Source organism: Lycium barbarum, chromosome 8 (genome assembly GCF_019175385.1).
Source record: "Lycium barbarum isolate Lr01 chromosome 8, ASM1917538v2, whole genome shotgun sequence".
Taxonomy (NCBI): domain Eukaryota; kingdom Viridiplantae; phylum Streptophyta; class Magnoliopsida; order Solanales; family Solanaceae; genus Lycium; species Lycium barbarum.
Genome location: NC_083344.1, coordinates 128,806,545 through 128,818,036, shown reverse-complemented (window position 1 = coordinate 128,818,036; position 11,492 = coordinate 128,806,545). Strand labels below are relative to the sequence as shown.

General features: G+C 35.1%; 1 protein-coding gene and 1 non-coding gene across 3 annotated transcripts; one reads left to right on the top strand and one right to left on the bottom strand.

The window, feature by feature from the left end:
• Positions 1-5,852: 5,852 nt before the first annotated feature.
• LOC132608544 (small nucleolar RNA snoR137) lies at positions 5,853-5,991 on the top strand. The gene has a single exon (XR_009570453.1). It is a non-coding gene; the product is annotated as a small nucleolar RNA snoR137 (small nucleolar RNA).
• A 932-nt stretch (positions 5,992-6,923) lies between these two features.
• Positions 6,924-10,233, bottom strand: LOC132607352 (thioredoxin-like 1-1, chloroplastic). 2 transcript variants are annotated; one of them, XM_060321282.1, is made up of 4 exons: positions 9,759-10,233; positions 8,553-8,729; positions 8,256-8,420; positions 6,924-7,848 (listed from the first exon to the last, which is right to left on the bottom strand). In XM_060321282.1, exons 1-4 carry the CDS (start codon positions 10,008-10,010, stop codon positions 7,549-7,551), a joined length of 894 nt encoding a protein of 297 aa, XP_060177265.1. In that variant the 5' UTR covers positions 10,011-10,233; the 3' UTR covers positions 6,924-7,548. The 2 variants fall into 2 exon arrangements, with proteins under 2 accessions (XP_060177265.1, XP_060177266.1); XM_060321283.1 differs by having other exon boundaries at positions 8,553-8,794; positions 9,759-9,894.
• Positions 10,234-11,492: the final 1,259 nt, after the last annotated feature.

Sequence of the window (11,492 nt, the reverse complement as noted above, 5' to 3'; positions counted from 1 at the left end):
TTTAACCGAATTGATCAAAAAGGAAGTTCCTTTTGTTTGGGGAGATGAGCAAGAGAAGGCTTTTCAAGAGTTGAAGTCCATGTTGATTTTGTCACCATTGTTGCAATTGCCAAATTTTGAGAAGACATTTGAAGTTGAGTGTGATGCTTCCGGGGTTGGTATAGGTGGAGTATTGATGCAAGAGGGCAAGCCATTGGCTTACTTTAGTGAAAAGCTAAAGGGGGCTTCTTTGAATTACTCTACTTATGACAAGGAGTTGTATGCACTTGTGAGGGTATTGACCCATTGGCAACATTATTTGTGGCACAAAGAATTTGTGATTCGTTCGGATCATGAGTCCTTGAAGCATTTGAAGAGTCAATCCAAACTCAACAAGAGACATGCAAAATGGGTTGAACTTATTGAAGCATTTCCTTATGTGATCCATTATAAGAAGGGTAAGGAAAATGTCATGGCAGATGCTTTGTCTAGAAGGTATGTTTTGCTAAATACTATGACTTCTAGAATGATGGGATTTAAAAGCCTCAAGGGGTTCTATTCTCAAGATCCCAATTTCAAAGAACTTTGTGAGGAGTTGACTTAAGGGAAGAGAGTTGACCGCTACCAACTTGTTGAGGGGTTCTTGTTCAAATATGGTAGGGTGTGTGTTCCTATGAGTTCATGGAGAGAGCTTTTTGTCAAAGAAGCTCATAGTGGTGGAATGATGGGGCACTTTGGAGTTTCCAAAACACTTGACATCCTCAATGAACAATTCTATTGGCCCAAAATGAAGAATGATGTGGAGAAGCTTTGTGGACAATGCTTGGAGTGCAAGCAAGCAAAATCAAAGACTCGTCCTCAAGGTATGTATACTCCCCTTCCCACTCCTATTGGTCCTTGGATTGACATTTCTATGGATTTTGTGTTGGGTCTTCCAAGAACCAAAAGGGGGCATGATAGCATCTTTGTTGTGGTAGATAGGTTCTCAAAAATGTCTCATTTTATACCATGCCATAAATGTGATAATGCATCTCATGTTGCTTCTTTATTTGTGAATCATGTGCTTAAATTGCATGGAGTGCCTCACACTATTGTTAGTAATAGGGACTCCAAGTTTCTTAGCCATTTTTGGAAGAGTCTATGGGGTACACTTGGCACCAAGCTCATGTTCTTTACTTCTTGCCGCCCTCAAACAGATGGTCAAACCGAAGTAGTGAATAGGACTCTTGGGAGCATGCTTAGCTGTATGATTAGAGGAAAACCCACTTCTTGGGAGGATTGTTTGCCTTTGATTGAATTTGCTTATAATCGGTCCCTCCATTCCTCTATTGGCATGACTCCATTTGAAGTTTGTTATGGTTTTAACCCCTTGGTTCCTTTAACCTTAACCCTTTTGTCTAGTGATGTTGTTGTGAGTTTAGATGCAAAACAAAAGGCGTCTGAAATGGTGAAGGTTCATGCCAAAGTGAAGGAAAGCATAGAGAAGATCAATACTAAGGTAGAAAAAAGGCAAAACCATGGAAGAAAGAAAGTGGAATTCCAACCCGATGATTGGGTTTGGGTTCACTTCCGGAAGGAAAGATTCCCTCAATTGAGGAAGGGAAAGTTGAGCCCAAGAGGAGATGGCCCTTTCAAAGTCCTTGAGAAGATTAATGACGATGCCTACAAGATCAACTTGCCAAGTGAGTATAATGTGCATAATGTTTTCAATGTAAGTGATCTATCTTCTTGTGTTGTAGGTGAGCCTTTAGATTCGAGGGCGAATCTTCTCCAAGAAGGGGAGGATGATACGATACCAACGGGCACCACTCCTTCAAGGCCATTCACTCGTAGCCAAGCCAAGGAACTCCAAGACTTGCAAGTGATGTTTATGAAGAGAGGGGCATTGGAGGTGCTTGAAGAACACCTCTCAAGAGTGTATAACGTGTGGATGATTGCTTGGGAGGATGTTGAAGATGAAGGAATAAGAAGGGAAGCCATAAAAAGTGGCTAGAAGTGCAAATGGCCAATGAAGAGCCAATGTTGGCTATTTTCGGCCAACTTGTGGCTAATTTTGCAAAAGGTCACTTTTGGGCCTTAGTTGTAAAAGACAAGACTATATATAGTTGCCTTAGTCATTTCATTAGTTTTTAGCTTGATTATTGAAGAAAAACCTCTTATGAGTGATAGTTTGTTTAGTTAGTTAATTAGAGATTATCTTAGTGACTAGTTGTGTGGATCTTTGGTTGGCAATCTAAAACTCTTGTCCTTGATTTTCTACATTGAATTGCTCATTTGTGGATTCATTGAGTCTTCCTTGTTGATTATCAATTAGTATAGGTTCATTAGTAGGAATCAATTAGGAGGATTTAGGTTTAACATACCTAGATTTGCCTATAATTCCTTTACTAATTGGGTCTTGCTTTTATCTTAATTCCTTGCTTTTTAATTCCTTTTTGAATTTCTAGAGTTTCCATTTGGAATCTTATCAACAACTTACTCAGTTGTTGCAGGTTATTTATACAATAACGTATTTAGCAATGGTAGCAACAATTACAACAACTACATAATCTATTGTAGAAGTTGCAATAACCACATCATCTGTTGCAACAATTACAACAGCTATTATAAGTTGTTGGAAAATCAGTAGATTTATACCCAAATGAAAAATTGAAATAAAACAGCATTGTTTTACTTACCAAATGAGCGGAAAACACTTATGAAGTAATTCCTAGAGCTACAAGAACAAAATCCAGTCAAAAAAATTACAAAATCGGGTGGTCTCGTTTTTTTCTTTCTTGAGTAACAATGGCGGACGAAGAAGAAAAAAGCAGAACAACGAAATGAGAGGAAAACACTTATGAAGTAATTCTCAGAATTCCAGTACTACACGAACGAAATCCAGTCAAAAAATTAGAAAATCGGGTGGTCTTGTTTTTTCTTTCTTGAGCAACAATGGCGGACGAAGAAGAAGAAGAAGAAGAAAAAGAAGAAGAAGAAGAAGAAGACAAAACAATGGACGAAGAAGAAGAAGAAACCAACAGAATAAGAAGGAGCAAGAAGAAACAGCAAGAAGAAGAAGAAACGAAGCAAAAAAGAAAAGCCAAAAACGGTGGAAACGGCACAGGCAAAATGAAAAATTGGCGCCTTTTTTTTTTGCTTTGTAGGGTTTATATGGGTTGGGTCAAAGTATTAAAAACAAAACTTGGGGGCAAAGTGTAAAAAATAAAGTTTGGGGTCAAAGTGTTAAAAATATAACGTTGGGGCAAGTCAAAACTCCCTAATCACTAATCCAAAGTTTATCATCCATACTCAATTAAAAAAACTAGAGTTACCCAACTCAATTTTCAAACCTTTTTGTCACCTTTAATTAAAAGCCCCATCTGACCTTCAGAGAGAGAGAGAATTAGGGTTTGAGTGACGATACGTTATTTTCAATGTTCTATTTAAAGCTGTTTTTTTGCTATGTTAGATTGACATAACTACCCCCCCCCCCCCCCCCCCTCCCGGAACAGAAATATAGTACAAAAAGATAGTCAAATATATTTGAACTCTTTGAAGAAAACTCCACTATTTAATTGGTAATTTTTCGCGAAAGTAGACATGAGGTAAGAAATTATGTGTTTTGATGAGATCTTGAATTTATATTGATTCTATTTCAACTCTTTCTCAAATTGGTTGTGGTCCCGAAATTAAATTAATTATGTTTTGATTCTTCTTCAAATTAATCTTGTTTCTTTCACATAATCCATTTACAATTCATAGTACTTGAAATGGGGTTTCACTTTCTGTGGAAACAAATTATAACAGGTTTTTAAACATAAATTAAACATCACCAGTGTCTCGTACATTTTCCTCGAGACCCATAACTTCATTTTTGCTTTTATGCAAATCTCGTATTTTATTTTTACGAGCGATGTGCATCATTTTATACCATGTGTTTCTGTCAAAGAACACCATAATAAATGTGTTTCAATTGCCATAGAAGTTTTTTTTCTTTGTTTATTTGCCATTATACTAACTATAAATAAATTTTAAGTAGCTCAAAAAAAAATGCTGTGCGGAAAAATTTATGAAAATGTCATGAATGCTAGTTTTTTAGAAGATTATCAAAGAAATCTTCAATACTAATGATAATCCATTAAACCTCAAATTGCAAAGCCATTTCAGCATACTTTGATTTCCACACATAAAACGATTACAATGAAATTAGCTTATGATGGCGGGTTGGTAATTAATAAATTAAGTTATGGTAGAATAAGTTGAGCATCTTATACGAATACATTGCAAAGTAAATTTCATCTAACAAAGCTATCGAATATGCCAAAACTCAAGATCCAAAGTATGATTAAAGCAGCACAAATATATTTTTCTATGTCCCACTGTAGTCGCTTATGCTGCTGCTGTTGTTGTAGTAGTAGTATTAGGACTGAAATTGTACCGTTTTAGCAAAGAATGTGGGTTATTATTGTACCATGGAAAAGAAATAGAATTATTTTGAGCTTTTGTTAAAAAAAAATAAAAAAATAGTAGTGGTCAATTTCGGTTCTTTTTTCCCCCCTCTCATATTGACCACTTTACGGGGGGTATACTAGGAACTTCACACTGGAACTCTTACATCTCATTTAGGTTTCACAAAAACTACTAGTACTTAAGACAAGGCTGGGGCTAGCCTTTAACCTCAAACTACTTGATCTTATCTGAGCAGTGGGTAGCGGCGAAGACGGTAACGGAAATATTACCGGTGCAGTTAGAGAGGAGTTACCGCCCTATTAATTTAGGGTTTAATGGCGGCTCCGTTAATCTCTTTCTCTGCCTTCCAAATTTCCGTTACCCCTTTTGCCCTGCTTTACTGCGATGAAGACTGTCTGCTATCTGAGCCTATCGATAAATCGGGGCGATGAGGGTTTCTGCGGACTTTACAATAATACCCCCACAAAAACAAGTTCTTATTATTTGGTAGATATATTATTATAAAAGTATTTGCATTTTATGTGTTATTTGCTCTCTAGTTCATGCATTTTTGTTGATTTATTTGCTCAAGTTCGTGCATTTTTTACTTTAATAATAGATGTTCTAAGTTTAGAGGCAGACCCAGATTTCAAAAAAGTTTTTATTTTTATGTGCCAATTTGCTCGAGTTGCATTTTTTTTAATTGATTGGTTATACTAGTATTTGCATTTTAAGTGTTCTTGTTTCAAATTATTGAAGAGCATAGACTATTGCATGCTAATAGGTCTTTTAAGTTCAGAGGCAGATTCAGATTTGAAAAAAAGTTTTCATTTTTATGTGCTGTTTGCTCAAGTTCATGCATTTTTATTTATTTGTTATACTAGTATTTGCATTTGAAGTATTCTTTTTTCGTACTATAAAAGAAAATATATAGTTTTATTCTAATAGCTGTTCTAAGTTCAGAGGCAGATCCAGATTTGAAAAAAGTTTTCATTTTTATGTGCTGTTTGCTCAAGTTCATGCATTTTTATTTATTTGTTATACTAGTGTTTGCATTTGAAGTATTCTTGTTTCAAATTATTGGAGAACATGGATGGTTTCATGCTAATAAATGTTCTAGCAGATCCAGATTTATTTTTAAAAAAATTATTTTTATGTGCTAGTTGTTTCAAATTATTGAAGAACGTAGACTGTTTCATGCTAACTCACGTAGTTAAATTATTTTCCATATGTGCACACGGTTCATGCTTCAAATACCTTCATGTTTGTGGTTCTGTTTGGATCTGTGATTCATATACTGCTATAATATCAGAGTATTTTGTTCCTTTTGTATTCAGATCGGCATTAAATCAGTTTTACTTCAGATTGATGCCAGGTTAACTTGAAGTTTTAGATGCTTCTGCATCTCCTAATGACTGTTATCTAGGTGATTTAGTGGTAGAGTTGTTTCTTACTTGCGAGCACCTCTTAATTTTGTGGGGATGTTCCTGTTTCGGAAGCATATATAGATATTTTTGCCAGTTTTAAACAGCGTGGTGAGTAAATCATTTAGCACCATGCTACCTGTCTGCTGGTAAAAACTTATGAAATCTATGCAATGTTGTGTTAATTTGTGTCTTAGATGTATCACTTTCAAGTTGTGCAGCACGAAACATGATTTAAAGATATGAAAGATGATAACTTAACAGTCTTAATACAATTGCATGTATTGGACAGCTCTAGGACAGTCTCCTATATTGGGGATATGCATGTGTCGTGGAGGCGGGGTTGGAACTGTGTCATAACTCTAGCTAATTTTTTGCTTTTCATCCACTTTCTAATTAGTAGTACAAGTTGGAAGAGACAATGGCTGTTTCTCGGTTGATTCTGCCTTAATGTGTCCAACTTTTGATGTCTTTTTGGGTTATCCGTTTTTCATTGGGACACAGTGTAGCTATTGGATGCCATGGTCATGGAATCTGCTCTTTGCTTTGCCCTAGCAGAGGAATTGGAAATTGAGTTTGAAGCTTTGACAGATGCAAATCATTGCAAAAGCCTGTGGAAATAGGGGCCTTTTTGGTGATTCAGACTGCTTCGATCCCAAGCAATAATTGGAGTTGCTTCAATACTGTTTTATCGAGGTCTCCGATAAAAGATTCATCTCTTTCCAGGAAGCGGATTGTGTGCGCAGTTGCTATTATGTCTCTCTGAACGTAATCACTGTCAAGATGATGGGCTGCTGATATATTGTAGCCTTTGATACAATATTTGTAGTTGTATTTCTTATATGAGTAACTTGTAATTCGAAAGCCATTGCCTATTATTATTTACTTTTGCATTTGTGGACATCTAATTGTATTGGACATGCTCTTACTGGCTGGTGATTGTATCTTTTGGCAATTATGATGACCTGTTTGTTAGGCTCTGCATCAAAAACTCTACTATTTACTTTTTCAGGTAAGGAATTTTGCCGCTAAGTTGGAACAAAGGAAAATAAAAGAGGAAGGATATAACTTAGAATGGGTACACATAAATACTTTTCAAGTGTAAATTACAAACTTTATACTTTGATCATCAAGATTCAAGAGAGTTCAGAAGCAAGTAGTAAAAACTAAAACATATCACTAGGGATTGCACTCATTTGGCCTATCCTTCAAATAAAAAAAAAGGGACAAAGCCAGAACTCCAGTCTGTTGCTCCAGCCAATTGAAAAGCCAGATATAGAAAATATGTAGAACAACCAGATACAATATACTGTAATACATGGCATCTTCAATCCTTTTCTACTGCATTATGTACATAAGAAAACACAACCTAGCTCTACGTATATCACCTCTATGACACAGTTTACTGGTGATTCTCAAAACCATCCTCAAAGTGGCAAGAACTTTGTTAGAATGTCCTGTATTAGTTGATTGGACACTCATGTTTTTATAGCCTTGAGAGATCTCACCTCATGAGCTAGATTTTAGGGTTCAATCAAGTATGATGTCCATTTTCTAAACACGATATTAGAGCTAGGTCCATCCATATTCTTGGTTTCACCCAATGACGGACCACCATTGGTGGAGGGAGTGGAGTTGTCTCCTGCTATGGTCTTGAACAATTTTCCCTTTATGAGCTAGTTTTTGAGGTTGAGTTAGGCCAAGGTCTATTTTCTTAGCAAACTTCACTCATCGAGTTGCTTTTGGCCTTATGTGAAGTTGATGCGAGAGGAAGAGGGAGGGGAAGTGGTAAAGGGGGAAATGTATTTGGATGAGATGAAGTGCTTGTTTTTATCACCATATCTTCTTGTAAGGCAAGAACAGGTACTGGTTCTTCTGTCTTTGGTGTGTATGCAAAAGATAGGTCCTTGTTTGCTGCTAGTGCAAGTAGCTCTTTCTCCTCAAGCCCTTTAACTGGTCCAAGGCTGCAACAATCTGCGCCATACTTTGTCAATGCATCCCTGAATTTTTTTATCTGCACCACAATATCGCGGTTAGTGTTAGAATACCATTCCAAAAGAGGATTATCATTTTATAACAAAAGGAATCAGTAAAATGCATTAATTTCCTATGGCGTTAAGAATATCAAACATCTAGGCCAAGAAGGAAGCGCCATAAAACACAAGAAGCAAAAGAACGCATTCATCATGTTGAAGACATCTTGAATTCTTAGTCATCAAGATGAAAAAAGACTAAATTAATTCAAAGGGAGATATTGCAGAAAATGCAGATTTCAGATTACACAACTGTGATCCAATAACAATCCTAAATATTTTAGGTGCATCTCAAGAATGACATGGAAGAAAAGCATTACCAACAGAAGTGCAGTAGATTGCTGTATCAAAAGAAAAACGAAGCAGGTAAAGGTAGATGAAAACTAACCGTGGCATTGGTACAGCTAAAGCTACAAAGACGACCTTCAGCCCCTCTATAGAAACGGAAAAATGGGAGAACATGTACATTCAGTGAGTAACACATCGACTTGAGTTCCTCATAGTTCACATGAAAAAACTGCACATCCGCATTCATCTCTGCTAACTGACATATCTGCATTTTCCAATTTTACCATGATTAAGGAACATTAATCATATCTTACTGAAACGGACAGAAAACAAAGGCGCAGCACTATTTCACTTTAACCACACATAACAAACAGTTCAGACAACAAAAATCTATTACCTTTGGATGAAGGGCTTTGCATCCTCCACAGCCAGGGGAAAAGAAATCAACAACCACTAGTTTATCCCCGGCGCTTAAAAGGGAGTCAACAAGGTCTTGGGCGCCAGTCACCTCTTTCATGTTACGTTGAAGCCCTTTCTCCCACCATTTTGGAGCGTTCCTGATTCCAATGCTCATCTGTTTTATGCATATTTAGCGCACGATGAAAAAAGTTGAACCTTTCATAATCTATAGACTCAAGCCTGCCAAATTTTAAAAAGAAAAGGATCATATGGAGATCCAACTTATGCAAACAACAACTTAGTATTACAAATGGCAGAATTGAAATGCATTGCCCAAAATGGCCATTCATGCCAGGTTACTTAATATTATAAAAGGGGCAGTTACACATTCGGCTGCTCAGCCAAAAATGTTTACATCAGCTAGCCAATATACATAACATATCCATATATTATATGTATATTATACATCTGCCAGTTTTTTTTTTTTTTTTTGGACGGCGGCTATTTATGTCAATTTCCCGATTCTTTCATTTGGATTACCATAGTTGTTTCCGGTAATTCAGATAAGGGATTACTAGAAATTAGTTTCATCATATCACATGGCTATTATTATAACGGCACACTGTCTTTTTCTACAGTAACCACTAATCCTGAAAGTGCTTAGTAAATAAAACTAATCATATTGAGCAACATTAACCAATCATGCGCTAAATTGGACCAGAAAATCTTGGCCCTATTCACAGAGGCGGATGCAGCCTTATAGCACTAGGTTCATCTGAACCCGGTACCTGAGATGCAGAGCATAAATTTGTATAATAATTCACTAAAATTACAATAAATAGCAGGTCTGAACCCATAACTTTTAGTAAAATATAATTTTGATGCTAAGAACCTTAAAGTAGAACCAACATAGTTTAAATCCTTGACTCACCACTGGCCCCAAACTAGACTATTTAACACAAGATCATGGAAAAAACTGAAACTTTTACATGCTTATTGACTGATAATTCCAAAAATATCCTTAACCCCAAATTGGAGCAACAAAAATTCACATAAGGAAACTTGTATTATTGAAATTATGGGATTCAACCACTACGATCAAACTAGAAAGTTGTAAGCATATGAGAACATGAACTGAGTACGTTAAAATTACTCAAGAAACAAAGCATAAAAAATAATAATAAAACAGAAAATAGAAAGAAACCTGAGCACTGGCAGCTGTATATTTGTTATTTCTCTTATTGAACTTGGAAAAACTTAAGTGTCCTCTTTGAGAAATATTACCACCAAAGAAATCATTACTTGTTGATAATGAAAAACCAACTGAATTTGGATTTTTAAATTTCATGGGAAAAGCACAAACCCCATGTTGATTATAATGGTGATGATGATGATGAATATCACCAAAACTCAAAGGTGATTGGAAGCATACTGCCTTACTCAACATTTTTGCCATGGATTTTTTACTCTAGTATTTGTAATTCTTGATTTATTTGAATTTGAGAGATTTTAAATTGGAACTAAGATTGGAAATTGGGAATATAAAAAAAGGTGCTTTGTTTTTCTTCAATGGAGACTAAAGTAAGTAAAAAGGTGCAAATGAAGGAAGAAGAAGAAGAAAAAGGTTTGAAAACTGGCACAAATGAAATGTAACAGGTGGCTAAGCTTAAGGTACTTGTCGACCTTTTTGTAGAACTGTGTTAACTGATTACTTGGATGCCAAAGAAACTAAATTTGTGGCAACGTGTCCAATGTTGGACCAGATGGGAATGGAAAATAATTTTGGATAACAATTGGATATACTGTAGTGAGTAGTCGACATAGTTTAGGCAAAATTCTAAACAAATCAAATTAATAGTTTGCTTTTCCCGAATGTAAAATAAGAATGCGTAACCCTCATAATAGTAAAAGGATATTTTTATTTAAAAAGTAAATAATATTCTGAATTACATGTCGTATACTAATATGTAATATATCAAATTAAACGTTCAACAAGAAATAATCTTCGTATTACAATGCATTATTAATTTCTGCATAACTAGTTACTTACATTATTAATCCCGCATAACTTACATCCGAATCATACAACTCCTTCGTTTGGTGCGAAAGATAAATATAAGTAGTCATGAGATAAGAATTTAGCAATTTTGTATCCCTTGTTTGGTTAGTAATCATGAGATAAGTTATCCCATGAGTAAAAATAATACTGGGATAACTCATACCTGCCATAGGATGGAATAAGCTATCCCAGGATAAGTTATCCCGAGATAAGAAAGAAACCTCTTCTTTTTAGAAATTATCCAATGTGTAATACTTTTAGTCCAACATACCAAACAGTCAATAAAAAATAATTCCAGAATAACTAATCCCAGCATAATTCATCCCAAGGTAATTAATCTAGCATAACTTATCCCAGCGTAATTTGTTTTTGAATCAAACGACCCCTTAGTGTTTAATGGAACTCACAGTGTGACTGAAATAGTAAAATAATTGAATTTTTTCATTATTAATAAATGTTGTGAGTTGAATATTTCGAGTAAAAGAGAATTTGGTAGAGAATTTTTATCGCATGATCCCTCCGTTTCAATTTGTTCGTCTTAATTACTATTTGGACAATCAAGGAATATTTTATTTGACCATAATTTTTAAATATCTTCTAATATTTTGAATTGTTAACTATTATGACTTATAATACTTTTATGTAGTTTTTAAATATATAAATTTTATTTCAAAAAATTTAACAATTCTATGATAAATTGATACCAAACATTAATTAGTTTAATCCTCATACTCCAAATCAAGCCAAACAATTTAAAAGAGAAAGTAGTATTTATTTTATGTGTATGCAAATTAATCAAAACATTAAATTTCAGATACTTGAATACTTAAAGGAGATCAAAATATATGGTTACCACAGCAAGAAACAAAAAGATAATAA

Bases quoted from the DNA above. Each gene is read 5' to 3' on its own strand.
- LOC132607352 (XM_060321282.1), bottom strand. From the start codon at position 10,010: ATGGCAAAAATGTTGAGTAAGGCAGTATGCTTCCAATCACCTTTGAGT. The intron at 8,730-9,758 runs GTTTCTTTCTAT...TGCATAAAACAG, and splicing joins ATACAGCTGCCAGTGCTCAG to ATGAGCATTGGAATCAGGAA. The intron at 8,421-8,552 runs GTAATAGATTTT...TGGAAAATGCAG, and splicing joins GCAAAGCCCTTCATCCAAAG to ATATGTCAGTTAGCAGAGAT.